Consider the following 17093-nt stretch of genomic DNA (forward strand, 5'->3'; position numbering starts at 1 on the left):
TGTGTTTCAGAACTGATAAACAAAACTGACTTGCTGAGTCTCAGCGGAAAGACTCTACATGTGACAACAGGGTCAGCACCTCCTCTGATCAGCTCTGCTGATGCTCTGCTCTGTCAGTATATCAACTTGCAGCTAATGAATGCAAAACCACAAGGTATGTAGGATGCTGATCTCCTCGTTTACAGGCTGAGCTTTTTGTGATAGAAGCTTTGGACACCATCACTTACCGATGAATAAGTATGTGTGCTTCAATTGGTAGATGGTGATTTTGGTTTTTATTTTCCTAGTATTTGCTTTCTAATAAACACAATGTTTATATTTAGCTCTTCTCCCTCTTTTCATAAAAGAAAAATGAGCCAGTTTGAGATAAAGGACAGCATTTAAACATGAGCCTGTAGCATTGTTTTCCCACTTCTGACCATCAGCTGACCTGTGCAGCTAATTTTAAAAGGCTGAGTCTAAAACTGACCAAAAATGAATCAGGATCCAGCTTTTTACCAAGACATTGTAAGCAGCCTGTGAAACGTTTCTTAGTGCTATTTAACAGCCAAATGAATTGTATTATTAACCTGGTCTGGAGTATAGATACCTGTATGTAATTTTCACAGCTGCTAATCTTATAATTCGTACTCTGAAATGTCCCATGGGAACACTGCGTTGTTAGCGACTTGCTCTTAGTCTCTGCCCTGCTGTGAGTCCTTCCCGGACTGTCCATGTGGAATCTTACTGACACTACCGGGAACCTACCTGGGCCAAAAATGTGTTTTTAACTGGGAATTTGATCATCAGAGGCTGCTTTGTGAGCCGCTGTAATTCTTAGTGGTTCGTGTGTCCTGTTGAAACATTTCATGTTTCCCAGTCTCTAGGTTATCCTGTTGACCCAGGTAAAGAATTCTGCAAAGTTTTCTTGTTGTTTTCCCAGCCGTTAATAATCACTTATACTTCTGATTCTATAATTCATTAACTTTAGTGAATCTCTAGGTTGGTATTGGTTTCTTCAGTATGAAGAAATAGAGATGAAATGGAAGAAGAAATCCCAAATTTCAGTTTAACAAGATATGTGAAATAATGCCATGCCTCATGAGTAGTGATTCAACTATTTTTCTTGTTCAGAATGTCAGAAAGGAACAGTGGGAACTCTTCTAATGGAAAACCCTGTTGGTCAGAACGGATTAACGTACCAAGGCCTTCTACATGAAACAGCAAAAGTCTTTGGGCTCAGAAGCAGGAGGCTAAAATTGTTCCTGGATGAAGCACAAACTCAGGGTAAGCACAAACTTTTGGTTTGCTTGTCCAAGGTTACTTGGAAGTTCTTGTTGAGGGGCAGCTAATGTAGCCTGAGCTCTAGTTTAATTACTAAATGCACGCTGTTTACACATTGGTTTCTAATTTTGCCCAGTAATTCAATATTTATTCAAGAAGATCCTTTAAGCACACACATTGATTTAGAAGTTCAAGCTCTAATGCATTCCTTTCAGGAAATGGCCAACACAAGTTCTGTAAAAGTTTCTTCCTTTTGAAATAGAAAAGTCAGTCAGCGATGCAAATGGTGGTGACGTGCTGCTGTGACTAAGCAGAGAGTGAATCTCCTCCTGGAAGTGAGTTGAGTGCGTCTAAAGTGTGGATATTTTAGGAACCTGTTCAAATTGTTCCTGGAACATTTATATTGTTGCAGATACTGTTTTTCCTTTGTTTTGGAGAATGGCAGTGGGTGGAAAAGAGTATCAGATCTATTTTGGAGTGGTATGAGTAGGGTACGGCAGCTGCAATTCATTCAGAATACCTGGGAAGTAGGAAGCTTTGTCACATAGTCACGTATCTGAAATGTTACAGAATCTTCTGAAACCAGAGACAGATGGTGAGGCTTAGAAACAAAAATCTGATTCATGAGAAAGATAAGACTAAGGTTGTAGCCACCTGTAGTGCTAAAAAGTGGGACCTGAGAAAGATCTGGGACTTCGTTGGCCAGGAAGAATGGATTAGAAACTATATGGTAAAAACAAAACAAAACCAAACAAAAAACCAAATAAACCCCCCCAAAACAACAAGAAGCTTATTTCTGTGTATTCAGGAAAATTCAGCTCTTCAGATGAAATGACACAAAGGATTCTGTCTCCAGTTTATTGCAGTGGCATGATTTACAAGCTGTTTGGGAGGGAGACATGACACTTAACCTTGGCTTATCCATGAGGTTACCTGTCCAGAAGTTAGCCACCTTGTTTAAACTAGTTATCTTAATCCTCAGAGGGGGTGAATTTCCTCGGGAGGTGCCCGTTAGCTGAGGGGACAGGCAGCTCTCCGGTGTAGCTGGCTGGAGGTGGGCTCGCTTAGCTGTGCGCCTGGGCTGGGGGCGTTTCCAGCAGGACAGGTTAGAATCAGAGCAGGTGTGGGGGGGTTGTGGATTTTTGGTGTGGGTTTTTTTTTGTTTCATGTGACCTGAACTCTGTTTATTCAAAAGCCATTTTTGTAAGTAAAATGGATCACAAATATTGATGATACTTTCTAGTGATAGTTTGAGGTAATGCTAAAAATAATGTGCTGAACGGTGTTAAACACAGAGCTGGAGACTGTAGTGTTTAGAAACAGCACAAGGGGCAAGAACCAAGTATATCAAGCATACTTCATTTGCATAAACAAAAAACTTATTTATGTGTGAAACCTTGCTGACTAGGAATTTAGCCATTCGGAAGCAAATGATACTACACATACATCTTTTTTGGTTTCTGTCATTGTTACTGGGCAAAAGGAGTTTACAGCAGCGTATGGTTTCGTTTAAATACTAAAATAACTATTGCATAAAACGTTTGAGCTTTGAAAGAGCGAAGTAACTGACAAAACAGGAAAATGTATAGCCTTAAGTCTCAGTTTAAGTAAGGATTTTTAAAATGCCTTTGCCTAAAAGGGAAAAGAGTTGCATCACTATAACATACTTGTTGTATGAATTCTCTAGAACTATTTAAACTTTAAATAAAGTGTATAAAGTGACACTTCACAATTATGTGAAAGATCAGATTTGCTAACCTTTCAAAGGCTAAAACAACTGGTTTGGTCTTTTTTGGACTTGGAACGTAGAGAACTTGGTCCTGGAGGTTTATTTGTGTAGCTAACACATGCTTATGCCATATAGCTGTGCTTCTGCTATCTCAGATGTAGTTCTCACCATGCAGCTCTCTTAATAACATTTTTTTAAATTGTATAAACACTGAAATGGTTGTTCTTTATCTTCAGATCTCTTTATGTGATAAATAAGTGCTGCATATAAAACAAATATTTTGATGCCTCTGAAAAACGTTAGGTCAGTTAATGTTTATGTGTATTGTTGCAACTTTGTAATCCCCTATTCATCTTTTCATCAATACATTTCAAGGTCCTACCTTCAAAACATAACAAGTTCAGTTTGAGTACTGTGTTTATGGTTTATTCTAAAACTTAAAAAATATTTGTTAACCATTTGAAACTTTTGATGAAAATAACCTGTGATGTGGAAGGGTGATGCCTGTTATATATATATATGTGTGTGTGTGTGTTTTGTTTTTTTTTTAAAAAAAGTCACTTGGTAGAAAATGAGTTACCAGTTTTGAAAACTTTATTTATGAGTGCAGGTGCCATGCAGTTGGGAGTCTGCTCTCTGCTGCACAAAAGCTTGTCAGCTTTTCAGAAATGAATGTGGTGTCCCCCCCTCCCCCTTTGCAATATTGGAAAAGCATTTGATAAATGTCAAAGTGGTGAGCGTTGCTTATTCATGAGAATGAAACATGAGTGGCAGATTCAGACACGCGTTTGGGCTGAAGGCAATATTTTTTCATGTGCTAACTTCAAAGCCTTCCTTTGGAGAAATTGGCACAGAAAGGAGAATGTCCTTACATTTTGTTGATAATTTGTTTCCAATTTCTACAAGTAATTATTGTGATAAATACTGTTGAAGACAGTAGCTTCATGAAATTCCTAATTTTTCAGGATTTTAAAAATAACTAATTAAAAAAAGACTTTGAGACCAAGTTCATAGTTTGTTTGGCTGCTTCTGCTGACTGAAATAGCTTTTTAACATACTGATGTAACAATGTGATGGGGAGGGAAGGAAGGTTAGTGAGGGAATAAAGCCCTAATTGCTGAATTCGATTATACCTCTACTCTTCTAGCTCTGTAGATGGGTATTCAGCTGCTTAAAGCAGAGCACTGCACTGGAAGAGAACTCCTTAAAAACACTGCCGTCATGATCCATAAGGGCTGCTTAATTCTTTAATTAATAGATGGCTTTTAAACTTCGATGCAGACTGTATCTGCTCAGTCTGAAAACGAGCTACCTTTCAAAGAAGGGTGGGAGCCTTAATGTTAGGAGGAGTGTGCATACAGGGAAACAGAGCTCCTTGCTGCCATTTCTAGAATCACTTTTCACTTGTACATCATGTTACTGAAAACTGAACTGCTTTTACATTATCCCCATGGATGCACTTCACAACTTGCTCCCCCCGCACACACACGCTGCCTGGCCTCTCTCAGCTCGAGGCGAGCCCAAGCTGGAGCAACGTGAATATCAGACGTCAGTTCTGTGATCTGGTGCAGCACACTACAAAATTGTTTCTACTGAAAAGACACCCAGCCATTCTGAATGTTAGGAATCTGTCACTTGTGCTAGCACTAATGCCAGAATTTAAAATTATCTTCTATTTGCTTGCGTTCTCTGTAGGGATTTGAGTGTGCAGAGTAACAGCGTAACCCCCGATATTCTTTTGCTTTGGTTTCACTGGTGTATCTGTGGTTTCTTTGAAGTTTCTTTTCACTTTGAAGTTTCACAGTAAAGAGGCCTCTGGTATATGTGTTATGAAGATTGCTTTTTGTTCCAAAGCTGTACCTCCCAGTATTCAAAACGATCTGCTCTGTTACTGGGGTCGTTCACTACAGCTGACGGGTGTTGGGAAGCATTGAGCTAGTGAGCATCTAGCTCCTCGGGACAGCGCTCTGTAAGGTGGCAAGGGTGGTGACAGAGATCTCCGGGTCCTGCCAACTTCGCAGGTGATTTTTTTTCTGTAGCCACAAAGTACGATTGTATTTCATAAATAATTATAAACCCTGAATCCGCCTGTTGGAAATATGCTACGTCCTTAAAAGAGGTTTGTTGGTGAGACTTTGTCCTATTACTGTTCTGAACGATGTGCACATAGCTATGAAAAGGCTTAAGGAATCCATGTGGTGTGGTATGATATTCTTTAAGCATACTCAGCAAGATTACAGTGTAGTTTTTCAGCCGATACTACAACAATCCTTGCTGTATGTATGAAACTCAAGTTAATGTATGCATGTTCTTATTGCTGTACTCCTTCACACGTGTGGTGTTTTATATTCTGTCCCAGATGGGAGGTTAGAGGAGGTGGATCTCGGTGTGGCCGTTCCTCCGCAGTGTTTACAGGGGACTCTGGGTTTCGGTGCATTGTGCTGTATTGTTGATGTTGCCGTCAGTTCATTGCGTTATCAAGTAATTTTCTGAACTAGATACTGTTCTGTGTGGATGTGAAGCTGGGAGCTGGGGGCTGACATAGGCTTTCAAAAAATTGTGCTTTGTAACCTAGGACAAGGTCTTCAACTCCTGCAGCGGCAATCCTGATGTGTGCTGTCCCTTCCCTTAATGCACTGTGCTTCCAGAGTCCTGTCTGGAGCTGAGCAGTTTCTGCCCTAGCCCCATTTTGATCAAATTAGCAGAACTGTCTGAATACGGGGGGAAAAAAAAAGGTGTAAGTAGAAAAGTAAGCAAGAGCACTAACTGTGTTCTCTTTCTCTTGTTTTCTTGGTTCAGAGATCACAAAGGACATCTCCATGAAGAACTTGAGCATGAAGACTGTGTATGTTCGTGTAATACCCACCACAGCTGAATGTTGAGAACTCCAGTTTTTTTGAATAAGACCATGTAGACTTTTTTCCCATAAAAAATGAAGTCAAATTAAGTCAGTATGCTTTTAGTTTAACATCCAAGTTGTGTATGATACTTTTAACATCTCAAATTGCACACAGGATGTTTTCTACCAGTGCATGTCTAATATGCTGCTCTTTGGTTCCACATACCATGTATTTTCATTGTTATCTTATGAGACTGTAAAAGCTGTTCAGAAAAATGTCACAACTCCTTAACCTTAGATATCTATGCAGTAATTCGCCTGAAAGAATGGGACTTGTACCTCAGTGATGCTGTTCTCTGCCTGTCCTTTATGCAGAGGGCGTCTTTGATTTTCTAAACCATGGGTTACCTACAAGGCTATATGATATATGTGTGTATATATATGCATATATATATATGCATATATATGTATATACAACCCCCCCATGTTAACAGTAGCTTTGAAACTTATTTAAGGGTTACCCGGATCTGTTCATTCGTACCAGCTGGATTTTCATCAAGTGTGTGGCTGTTGATTTAAAATACTCCCCAGTTTCAATAATGGAACAATAAATCTGCTTCATCTCCAAACACTTGTTTCCCTGAGTTGAAAGTATGTTGCTTTCCTGCATTTTCTAAAGAAGGTAACACTCAGCACACCATCCACATAAGGAAAACCAAGAGAAACTTCAAAGCTGAAAATGTCCATACTGAATGCCAGTGACTGTTTGAGCTGTGATACTGACAGGTGTTAGGGGTTTTGGGGGAGGGTTGTTCACTTTGGTTTCAGGTTTAAAAGCAGTTTTAGATTGAAATTAGTATTGGGGTTTTAGCTTTTACAATAGTCGATAGAACTTGCCAAATGTTTCAGTTTTAACTTGTGTATCTGTAGGCAAGTGAAGTAACAGGCAACATTGTTTCAGTTTTAGGATGTTTTTTGACTTCAACTAGAAACTTAAGCATACTTAAGTTTCACTGCATTTCATAGTGTTGTTAATCAGTGTGGAAGCTCACTATTGTACAGCACACCGAACTTGAGAAGGTGTACGTGCATGCAGCTGCCTTTGCTGCTGTGCCTTTATTAGCTTCCTGAGAACAAGATTACATACACTGCAAATGAGAGTATTAACAGAGTAACATTTTGTAAGAATAACAAACTCTTACTGAGCATGTTTTTCCATTGCTCTGTTTTTCATCTTTACACTATGAATATAAACCAAAGCTTTTGTGTGGTAACACCATGTTAGTGGGAATAACTATAAATAAATGTTCTGTGTAACTACTGTGCTCTAGTGGACCATACCAAAACTGTAAGTGCTTGTTTGAAGTCAAGTCTCTGGCATTCAGCTTACATAAAATTATTTTTATCAGTATTAAAAATGTCAGTGTCTGAACCTTCTGAATCACTGGCGTGCTCAATTTAATGAATATTGGACATTGCCCGCTACCTTTTCCTGTAACTCAGCTTGTTTACCTTTTTATTGACTCAGTGATATGGCAGTTAAATTTGTATTGTTTGTAGGGTTTTTTGTCACATTAAAAATGTTGAGGTTATATCTTCTGCAAAGGTAAGATTGCTGTTCCTAAGCTGAATAATTTTGCTTTATTATTTATGGAGAATAAATGAAGATGGCAAATGATTGCAATCTAACCTCATTCTTAATGAGACAGTCTAAGGGGACAATGTTACTTGTGCTTTTAAAGAGTTATTTGGGATTTAGCATTTTGTGCATGTAATAATATTTCTTTTTATTACTAAGGATGTTGGCTGGCCAGGTTCTATGTAAGGACTGAATTAGTTTTATATGTATGTGTTTATATATATACACGTATACACACACATACACGCTTTCCAGTGAATTAAAAGCCCTGCCAAAATTTATAGATTCACTGAGTTACAAACAGAAAAAGATAACCTTCAACAGAACCTTTTTTCTTTCTCAAATCTATTTATAGCTGCTTAATATAAAAAATAATCTGCCCTTAAGAGAAGAAGTACTTGTGAATGTGGTCTAATAATCTCATACTTCGTATCGTGTATAGTTGAATTGAGTTTCCTGGATTTTCTTCAAGTAAATGACTGCTTTATACTGAACATGGAAACTGGCCTTACCCTTGACTTCATGCATGAGCTTTCTCTGTGAAGATCTTCGGCAGAATAGCACTGCCTGTGATGTGCTGTTAAAATAGACAACAGCATGCTGATAAAACTTAAGAGGGGAAGGATTTAAATTATTTACTCACAGTAAAGGGGTGGAGGAAAAATATTGCTGATAATTCTGGGTGTGTCCCTTAGGTTTTGAGACCTATGCAAAGGCACTAGGCTTTAAGACAGGTTAGCAAAGACAGGACTTTATTTTTGTAGACCTGAAATTAGTCTGGTTAGTTTGTGCGTGAGGTTGCATGAAGGTTGATATATTAGTGTAGCTACCCATCACCTGCTTCTCAGAGGGTATTTTTGGAATAATAGACTTTGAAGAACAACCTAAAAACCAGAGGGAGGCAAGCTATTATTCCAAGAAAAGGAGATGATGACAGACTACGAACTACATATGAAGCCATAGGGGTTCGGGTTTTTTTTTTCGTCCTGTTTTACCACAACATCATGTGCAAACGGGAGGCTGGAAGAATGCTTTCCTGTGGGTTTCTAGTCTTTCCGCAAAAAATGAGACAAAATACAGCCAAAAAGATAGTGGAATGTTGAACTGCTTTTACAGGGCCCCCACAGCATAGGTACAGAGTGCACCTGTAATGTAACAGGTGTATTCAGACACCTCCTTAATGGAGGAATGCTGCCTACCTGGTGCTTCATATTTTAATAGATATGGATGTCTCCCGGATTTGCCTTGATGTTATTTAGCTGCCTTTATTTCATTTTAGTACAATACAGATGTATATTCATATTGCTTGAGCTAGAAGTAAATTAAGGAGGTACTTCACTCACTCTCAGTATGCAAACAGGGAGCAGTGAAAGTCTCTTTCCAGGTGGCTGTGTGGCACAAAGGATTCTCTTTCAAAGAAGTGCAAAACTCTTTTCCTCGTCAGAGTATGTTCAGCTAGCCCTAAATCTGCCTTTAGAGAAGTTGACCCAAGAAATCCTTCAGTAAGATCTGTTTTGCTTTTCCAAATGAGGCTTGAGCTTAAAACTTGGACTTTTCAAGATGATGTACGCTGTAGGGCATGCAGTGTAAACTCCTCGGTTAAAGCTGTTGCCTCTTCGTGTAGCTTGAATTGTGCTTTTTTTCTAAGGCATTGATTGTTTCATGTGCAGTGGGTGTTGTATGGGCACAGAATTACGTTACCTGTTTCTTTCCAGGGTTATGCACTTGATTTCCAGGGTCAGAAATAGTGTGTGGTGCTCATTGGTGCTTCCCTTGCTCTGCCTCACATCTGTCTCCTTTCTTCACTGCATACGCTTTTCATCCTTCCTTTTTCATTCTGTTTTGCTTGATTTGGTTAGGTTTTTTAGCGTGCTGCTTTTAGTTTCTCAGCTGTGGCTTTCTGTCCACATCCATATACTACTCATGGGTTGTGAAGACTGGAACAGAAACAGAGGTGTGCCCTTGCACTCTCCAGTCCGATCATATCGCAAGGATTGAAATGCCTATAAATGCTATTTCTGTCTTTAAGATTGGGAAAAGCTGGCAGAGAGGAAAATTCAATATGCTTAGGACAGGTAATGGAAGAAAGAGACCAGGGTTTATGAGAGGGCACTGCTGAAAATGCTTCTGAGTCAGTTAACTTTACATCAACATTTTACAGAAGTAACGTGTAATTAAAAAAATAATTGTGTTGCAGAACTACAGTTTAAGTTTCATTTTAGCTGCCACTTTGCTAGCTGGCTATGATCTCTTCTCTCTAAAACATACTGACAGTGAATGTTAGGAATAAGTTGCAACCCATTTGGGTGAATGCTTTTTCTACCTTCCTTGTCTATGTCCATTTTAATTTTTTTTTAAATTATTTTTCTGGATAATATCTAATTAATGTTTGAGAGAACTTGTCTCATGAGATCTTGAAGTGGGGAATGTTTCTTACTAATATTTTTGTTGAGGTTTTGTAATGCACTTCTATAACCCCATCTGGGTTGAGCTAATAATAGTATCTTAGCTTGGTGTGATACTCCTCAGGATTTGTATACTCCAATTAGCTTCCCTTTTAAATAGCTTGTTATACAAATTAGTTCCCAGACCACTATTGCCTCTCTCTGCATAGAGAAAACACTACCTAGGCACTCACAGAACTGTCACGCCCTTTACTGTGCTCTGTAGGAGTTTGTATTCTTGAATTCAGATGCAGTTTGCTGACCTCCCGCTGCTGCCTTACACCTGCTAGCAGTGCAGCGCTCGGACTCATTGGAATGTGTGCAGCATCCAGGGATCTGCAAGAACTGGACTCTGCTGAACCAGCTTTTCACTGTCGGGGAGCTGTAGGGACTGCTACAAAATAGATCTGTTGTTATTTCTGTAGCCAGAAGTCGTGGTGGCTTAAAAAAGAAAAATGGAGACATCTCCCCGCCCCCCCTCCCCGTTTCCCCTCCTTGCCTCAGACGACACCCCCTTGGATCTGTGGAGGCTGGTTTGGGCTCAGTGATTTGCTGTCTCATTTCTACCAGATTGGGATTCAGTAGCTGATCCTAACGGATGCCCTTGACAGCGTATTTAGCAAGTGGGCCTGGCACTGACCAGGGCTGGTGACAGGATGACATCCTCGTCAGTCTCAGCCGAGATTCCCCAGCAAAGCCGTGCGGATGGTATAGCAACAGGGCTGGTTGTTCCCTGTCAGTCCAGTTTCCTTCTTTCCTCAGAATGAGTCAGTGTAATGGTGGGTCAGGCATTAGGCCATATTAATTTTATTTCCTTTTTCAGTTGAATATACAACAGTCAAAAACTTGCATTTCTGTTTTGCTTTCATGCAGTAAAGAAGTAGTGACTATTTGGTATCCTTCTGCCATAACTTCCTTCCAGAGAGAAGGATGGTTTTAAGGAGAGACAAAATAAATTGGTTTCTTCTCGCTCTGTTGTAAGTTGAATAGGAGCTGATCAGCTGTACAGCCCTTTTGCAACTCGATCTCTCCGTTTTTCTGTTGGCAAAGGTGGAGTCTAGGTCTCTTCGTTATTACTGGTTAAGCACAAAGCAATTATTCAGTACGTCAAGTCATTTTTTTGCTCTTTATCTGATTTCTTATGGGATAGCCTCTTGATGCTGATTAAACAGATTGAAAAAGTAATGTATGCAGCTGCATAACAAAAGGTCAACCTCAAAATAGTCTCAGATAGTTTCCTTTAACATATTTCTTTCAAAGATGGAACAAAGAAGTGAGGAGCACAGTGTCATCCATGCACAGAAGCAGCTTGACAGTCTGATCGCCATTTGCTGAGTTAATTTTTACTCCTGCTGTGCAGCGAGTGGTGGTTAGCCGGGGTTGAGGGGAGGGTGTCTCTTCAACTATTTAATGTTTTCCCATGTTAAAATGTTTATATAACACATACAATTACAGCTTTTATGTAATTGGGGTGGGGGGTGGGGGAAGGCTCCTATTTTAGTATGTCTGGGTATTTCAGTTAATTTCCAGTCCCTGTCTGTACAAAGTTCTAATTAGGGATCACAAAGCTCTTTGGAAGACTTCTGAGGTCCCTTGTAGTTTCAGTTAGAATAAAATTGCCCCTAAAGATACTTAACTTTTTTTTAAAGACATTCTTGGGTCAGAGATAAGGGAGTTCTGTATACGTGATCCTGATTTTTCAGTTTGTTCCAGTTCTCTTTAGTGTTCAAAAGAGTGTGGTTGAAATCCCCCAAATAAGCAAAATGTACCCTGGCACTTAGGATTTGCTGTACTTGATCAAGTATGACATCTGGACAGCTGTGCGTAAGGTACTTCCGTGGAATATCATTTGTAGTATACCTGAAGGGCAAATTTTACTTTCAAGTCAGCAATTTTGTGAAGGTGAGGACTGTGCATATTTAGAGATAGAGCATGTGTTTTGTGATTAATTGTGCTGGCAAACCTCAAAATCATGAGATCTTTGGGACTTATGTTGCTTATGGATATTATATGCCAGGTGTCGCAAGTGGAAGGAGGGAAGATAGAGGGAGCATGGCAAATTTAATTTTGGAGACCTTACGCTGCAAATCTTTTATGGGCATGGTGTAGTATAAACAAGGATGAAGGACCCTGCATGTTCCTGAAGGGACTCAGTGACCTTAAAGGTCTTTTCCAACCTAAACAATCCTATGATTCTATGATAAGTGAATGTTTGTAAGATGAAACAGGGAAGTTGCACACTCTGTCAAATGAACAAGCCAAAAAATAAGCTTATGCTCTTAGAAACCAAGAGGTTTACTGTAAAGGGAGTTGCAATGGGTTAGTAATTAAACAAGAACTAATAATTTCATACTTTTGCCAAACAACAGAAGTACCAAAAAAAGTAAGCACTGGGCTGAATAAACAAGACTATCTATAAGATGAAGTAATCTTTCCACTCAAGTACTGATAAGGCTCCTTCTGCAGCAGTGTGTCCGATTTCAGGAACCACGCTGTGAGGAAGATATTGAGCACTTGGAGGGAAGCCAGCGAGGAGAAGCAGGAATAAGGTCGGGGAAACATGACCTATGGGGAAAGATGGGAAGAATTGGCATGTTTAGTCTACATCAGAGAAGACTGTTGGTGAGATGTGATAAGCTTCCCAATAAATAAATAGTAATTGCAAAGAGAATAGTAATGAACTAGTTTTCAAGAGGCTTGGATTAAATTGGATGGGAATTGAGGCCACCCATGAGGAAAAGCCTTGTGATTGTAAGAATAATCTACCCCTAGAATGGGTGGCCTGGGAAGGTGACAGGATTTTCATCAAGGACGGGCATAAGAAGTGGTTATGAGAGGGTCTTAAAGGAACAATTTGGGTATAGATTGTTCTTCCTGGAGCTGGGGTAGTCTGGAAAACCTTTCAAAGACTTTTTCTGGCCCATTTTTTAAATTTTTGTCACCTAAGGAAAACATGACTTTCTGAAAAATTACTGACAAATTTCAGCCTGTCATTATCTAACCTGTGAAAATTACTGTGGAAAGAAGAAAATAAATTGTTTGTTAGTTCTAAGGTGTGTTTTCTGTTTATATGTCTATGTGTCTATCACTCTGATGTTTGAACACCTGTATGGGCACCTTGAATGCTTTTACTGCACTCTATTTGATTTTATGTTTAACTGTATTCTAACGTCATCTGAAAGAAGCATGCCACCACAAATGCTGCTGAGGTGAGTGAGACCTGCATTTGAATATAGCTAGCAGGCTAGTCTCTACGTGGTTTATCAGCCATCATGTGTAGAAGCCAGATATACTAGCGGATTTTGCTGGCGATACTTGGGTACCTTCAAGAATCTGTCATTCACCTGATGTTAAATGACTAGTACCTAATTTAAATGATTTGCTCTGTCAGAGGAATGAAAGTTTACCATATTAAAGGCACAGAAAGGGGACTTTAAAAAAAAATCATAGCTTATATCTATACCCGTGATGGCTACTTGTCTCAAAGGGCAACAGAGGACAAACTCAAACTGGCACATTTACCTTACTGCAAATCATTGGATGATACTGTTAGTCTTGTGGGATTGCAAAGAGTTTGCTCCTGATCCTAATTCCACAAATTAATTAGAAAAGTGTCTTGGGTTCCCCTTTACCGCACCCCCCCTACCTTCAATGGTCTTTTTTTTTAAATGTGTTTCTCAGCTGCTTTGCCCTCCTCTCAGTGGCATAAACTTACAGTTCAAGACTAACAAGGCAGATTAATTAATTAAACAGCCACAGGAGTTTGTTTTCCCACCCTAAAACTAAATAAAGGAAAAATTATCCCTTTGAAGAAAAAAGTCAAAAAGCAGCCATATAATGTCTCTTCCACAGTGATTACACAAGGGTGTAATCGCTGATGATGGCACAGTATCAGAACATCTATATTTGTGATGTTTGAAGTGTATCAATGGTCAACATTGCAGGATTAGTATTCTTTTCTAACCTGTGTCCAGTCCCAGACTTCCTGCGTTTTATAATACGGAGTTCTGAATCTCAGTTTTATGGAAGGCTTTGAATCTCTTCCACTGCATGGCCAAATACAGCCACGGCCCTGTGAATCTGTGCGTTCACTTCTGTCCCTCCTGTACATTGGCCAAAAAACTGCTGGCTGTTTCAGGCTATACAGAATCCAAATAGATGTATTCCTTCCCCCAAGGAAAACAGGAAAAGAACCAGTAACAATCATAATTTAAAAAATGGGAAAATCTACAAAAAGGTATTGCGAATGCAGATTTAATGGTCTGTGTCCGAATGACATTTTTCTGATGGTATCATCAAATAAAAAAAGACAAACACCAAAAGCATATCTTGAAGAATGACAACAATCTTCTCAAAACGGAGTTTGACAATTGTCAAATATTTACTGCTGGCTTGTATTACTGTGTAAAATACTGTTTTCAGCTGGTCTCTTAGTAGATGCGCAGGCCTATAACTAGGGTAGATTCCATAGGAATGTACTAACCTGGAGTTGCACAGCTCAACACCAAGGATCCCAAAGCATTGCTTCCCTTTCCCCCGTTTCTCTGTGTTGGTATGCTGCATGTGGCAGCACTGTGCTTTGGCTGTGAGCTTGTTTTGGCAACTGGCTCTACAGTGGGTTTTGATCCCTACCCTTCTCTTCCGGTTTGCTGTGTATGCACTCAAGAGATGATTAGACTCGGGACTTGTCTCTGTGCTGAACCCGAAAGACTGGCCAAAGGGTCCAGTCTTAACATTATTTTATTCCCCCCACCCCACCCCATCAATGACACACTTTGAACTTCCTAAGAATGGCAGGCATGGTGCTTTGCTGTTTTCCAGAAAAGCATTTTGCAGTTGACAGTTCAGTAGTATGTATTTTTATTTTTAAATGTTGAAGGTTGCTTTGAAGACTTGGCTCTCAGGCTGTCCTGAGTTAATCCTTACTTTCAAATTTGTGGTATGCATGAGTTGCTAAATAAAACTGACTTTACTCATTAATTACATCATGCGTATGTGACATGAACAGTGAAGTCATTGAGGGGGGGGGAAAAAATCCAAACCCATGATTTCGTTTAAGGCAAAGAAGTATGCTGATTATTTTGTGGGTTTGCATTTTTGGAAGTTAATGTATGAACGTGAAGCCTGTGAGTCTTCTCCTTCTTTCTACTTTGCTCAGTAGCAAAATATAGGTTCTGTCTGCTATATTCCTCCCAAAGCTGTCATTCAGAGCCTGAATCAAAATTAATCTTTGTTATATGATGTCAAAACAAAAACAGGGAAATTGACCCAGGAGCACTAGCAGCAGGTTAATTCTTAAATAGTTTCCATCATAACAGGAAAAGAAATGAAGTCGTAACAAAGTGAAAGATTTTCATGCAATTGTATATAATGAAGAGAGAGAAGATAAGAACAGAAACACGGAGTACGTGTAGTCTTTCTTGCAAGATTGTCTCCTTAAGCAGATGGTTTTAGGGAGTTAGGAGTTGCAAGAGGCCAAAGTAATTTACATGGGGCAATAATATCAAACAGCTTTTATACACCTTTGTAATAATATGCCTGAAATATTGCTGATTTAAAACTATTTTTTCATGGAAAAGGAATAACTTTGAAAAAATTTGAATACTTTGAAAAAATTTATCATTCTCGTCACAAGAGTTATATAAAATAAAGTGTTTATGGTGGTAGCTATAAATGGAAGTGGTTTTGTATTATGGGAGTTTCAGCATTTTCTTGTTACACTGGGTATTATCAGTAGAAGACAGTTACAGTGGAGCTTCTCTTTATTTTGGGGGGTCGTGGCGGTTGGTAATATGATAGTTTAATACTATGATATTCTTAGCAAAAGAGAGCAAATTACTTTGGTTTTGGAGCTGTAACTGAGGGGTATAGCTGTAATGTAAACAGAATTTTCTACCTGCTCATGTCTCTTACTACAATACTCCAGAAAAGATTTTTTTCCACCCCCCAAGCTTTGTTGAATATACCCCCTAACCTGGAAAGGCTTTCAGGGAGCACTATCTTCTCTCTGTTCTCAAAAACATGCTAGTGTCACTTATAAAATGCAGATGCTTAGCATGTGTCAGCAGCAAACATCTATGACACTGGTTGTTTCAGAAAGGAATAGTTTCCCAGTGCCGGAATTCAGGACACGATGAATCCACAGTATGAAAGTGGTGATACCAGTGTCAGTAATAGTTGAAGTAGTAATCTGAGCACAATTTTATTGCATGAAGTAGTTCATATTCTTGATTTCAGCATCAGAGAACTTGCAACCAAGACTTAGACTTCCCTACTGACCATTAATGATCTCTAATGATGAAATTAGAGGAAGACGGAATGTGAGAGATCATTTCAAACGAGAACTCAACTATCTTTTTGTTTGTAAAAGAAAGATCCTACTTCCTGTCTTTCAAAAATAAAGCTGTACCAACGTTCTCTGAACTTCAGTTAGTTTGAACAACTGTTGCATTTAAGGAAGTCGAGCGATGTTACTTAGATGAGCTTGTAGAACGCACTGCCGGAGCACTGGTGAGTGATCCCAGCTCTTCAGTGTTCTGCTGAGGAAGAACAGACAGTTTCTGAAGTAGGAAAATCTTCATCTGTTACTGGTTTTCCAAAGAAATTTAAAAACAGCACTTTGAGTTTTTTAAGCTTAGTAGAAAGCTTGTGTACATATGGAAGAATTGATGTCTGCTTTCAGTAAAATGTTCCACTTAATCGGCAGACTGTTGAATTTTACATTAAATCCAGCTTTCAGATAGACTTAATGTCACGATTAAATGACTAATACTAAAACCATAGAAAAGCTGCAGTGTGTTGTTTTAATTCAGCACGGCAGAAATAGAGAACATGATACAAAGGGGTGCATTCGGGAGAATAAATTTTTATAGCTGTTGGTCAGACATACATAACTTGACCAGGAGTTTATACTTTGGAAATCAGGAGTTCCATAATGCAATACAATACAGTAACAAGGGCAAACAAAAAGGGTGTACACATGGAAATAAAGATTTAATCAAGAAAAGTTAATATTTACACCAAAATAAAAGTATTTTTTCAGTGTAATTAGTGAAGCCTTTAGAGATTTAAGGTCAATATCAAGTTAGTAAGGATTTGAGATGGGAACTGTGGGTGCTGGTACACATGCACCTGTCAGTGTCATTTGTGGTTTTCTGTTGAATAGTCTGGTTTTCCTTG

At 39.1% G+C, this 17093-nt stretch overlaps 1 protein-coding gene across 2 annotated transcripts in view; it reads left to right on the forward strand.

Annotated features, from left to right (window-relative positions):
* The window catches only part of IARS1 (isoleucyl-tRNA synthetase 1), a 112413-nt gene extending 105953 nt beyond the window's left edge, over positions 1–6460 (forward strand). For both annotated transcript variants that reach the window (XM_055710372.1, XM_005444421.4), the window contains exons 33-35: positions 11–154; positions 1114–1266; positions 5792–6460. In XM_055710372.1, coding sequence (XP_055566347.1) covers positions 11–154; positions 1114–1266; positions 5792–5874 — 380 coding nt within the window. In that variant the 3' untranslated portion in view covers positions 5875–6460. The remainder of the gene's footprint in view (positions 1–10; positions 155–1113; positions 1267–5791) is intronic.
* The last annotated feature ends 10633 nt before the right edge of the window (positions 6461–17093 follow it).

The sequence above is a fragment of the Falco cherrug genome, chromosome 4, assembly GCF_023634085.1.
Source record: "Falco cherrug isolate bFalChe1 chromosome 4, bFalChe1.pri, whole genome shotgun sequence".
NCBI lineage: Eukaryota > Metazoa > Chordata > Aves > Falconiformes > Falconidae > Falco > Falco cherrug.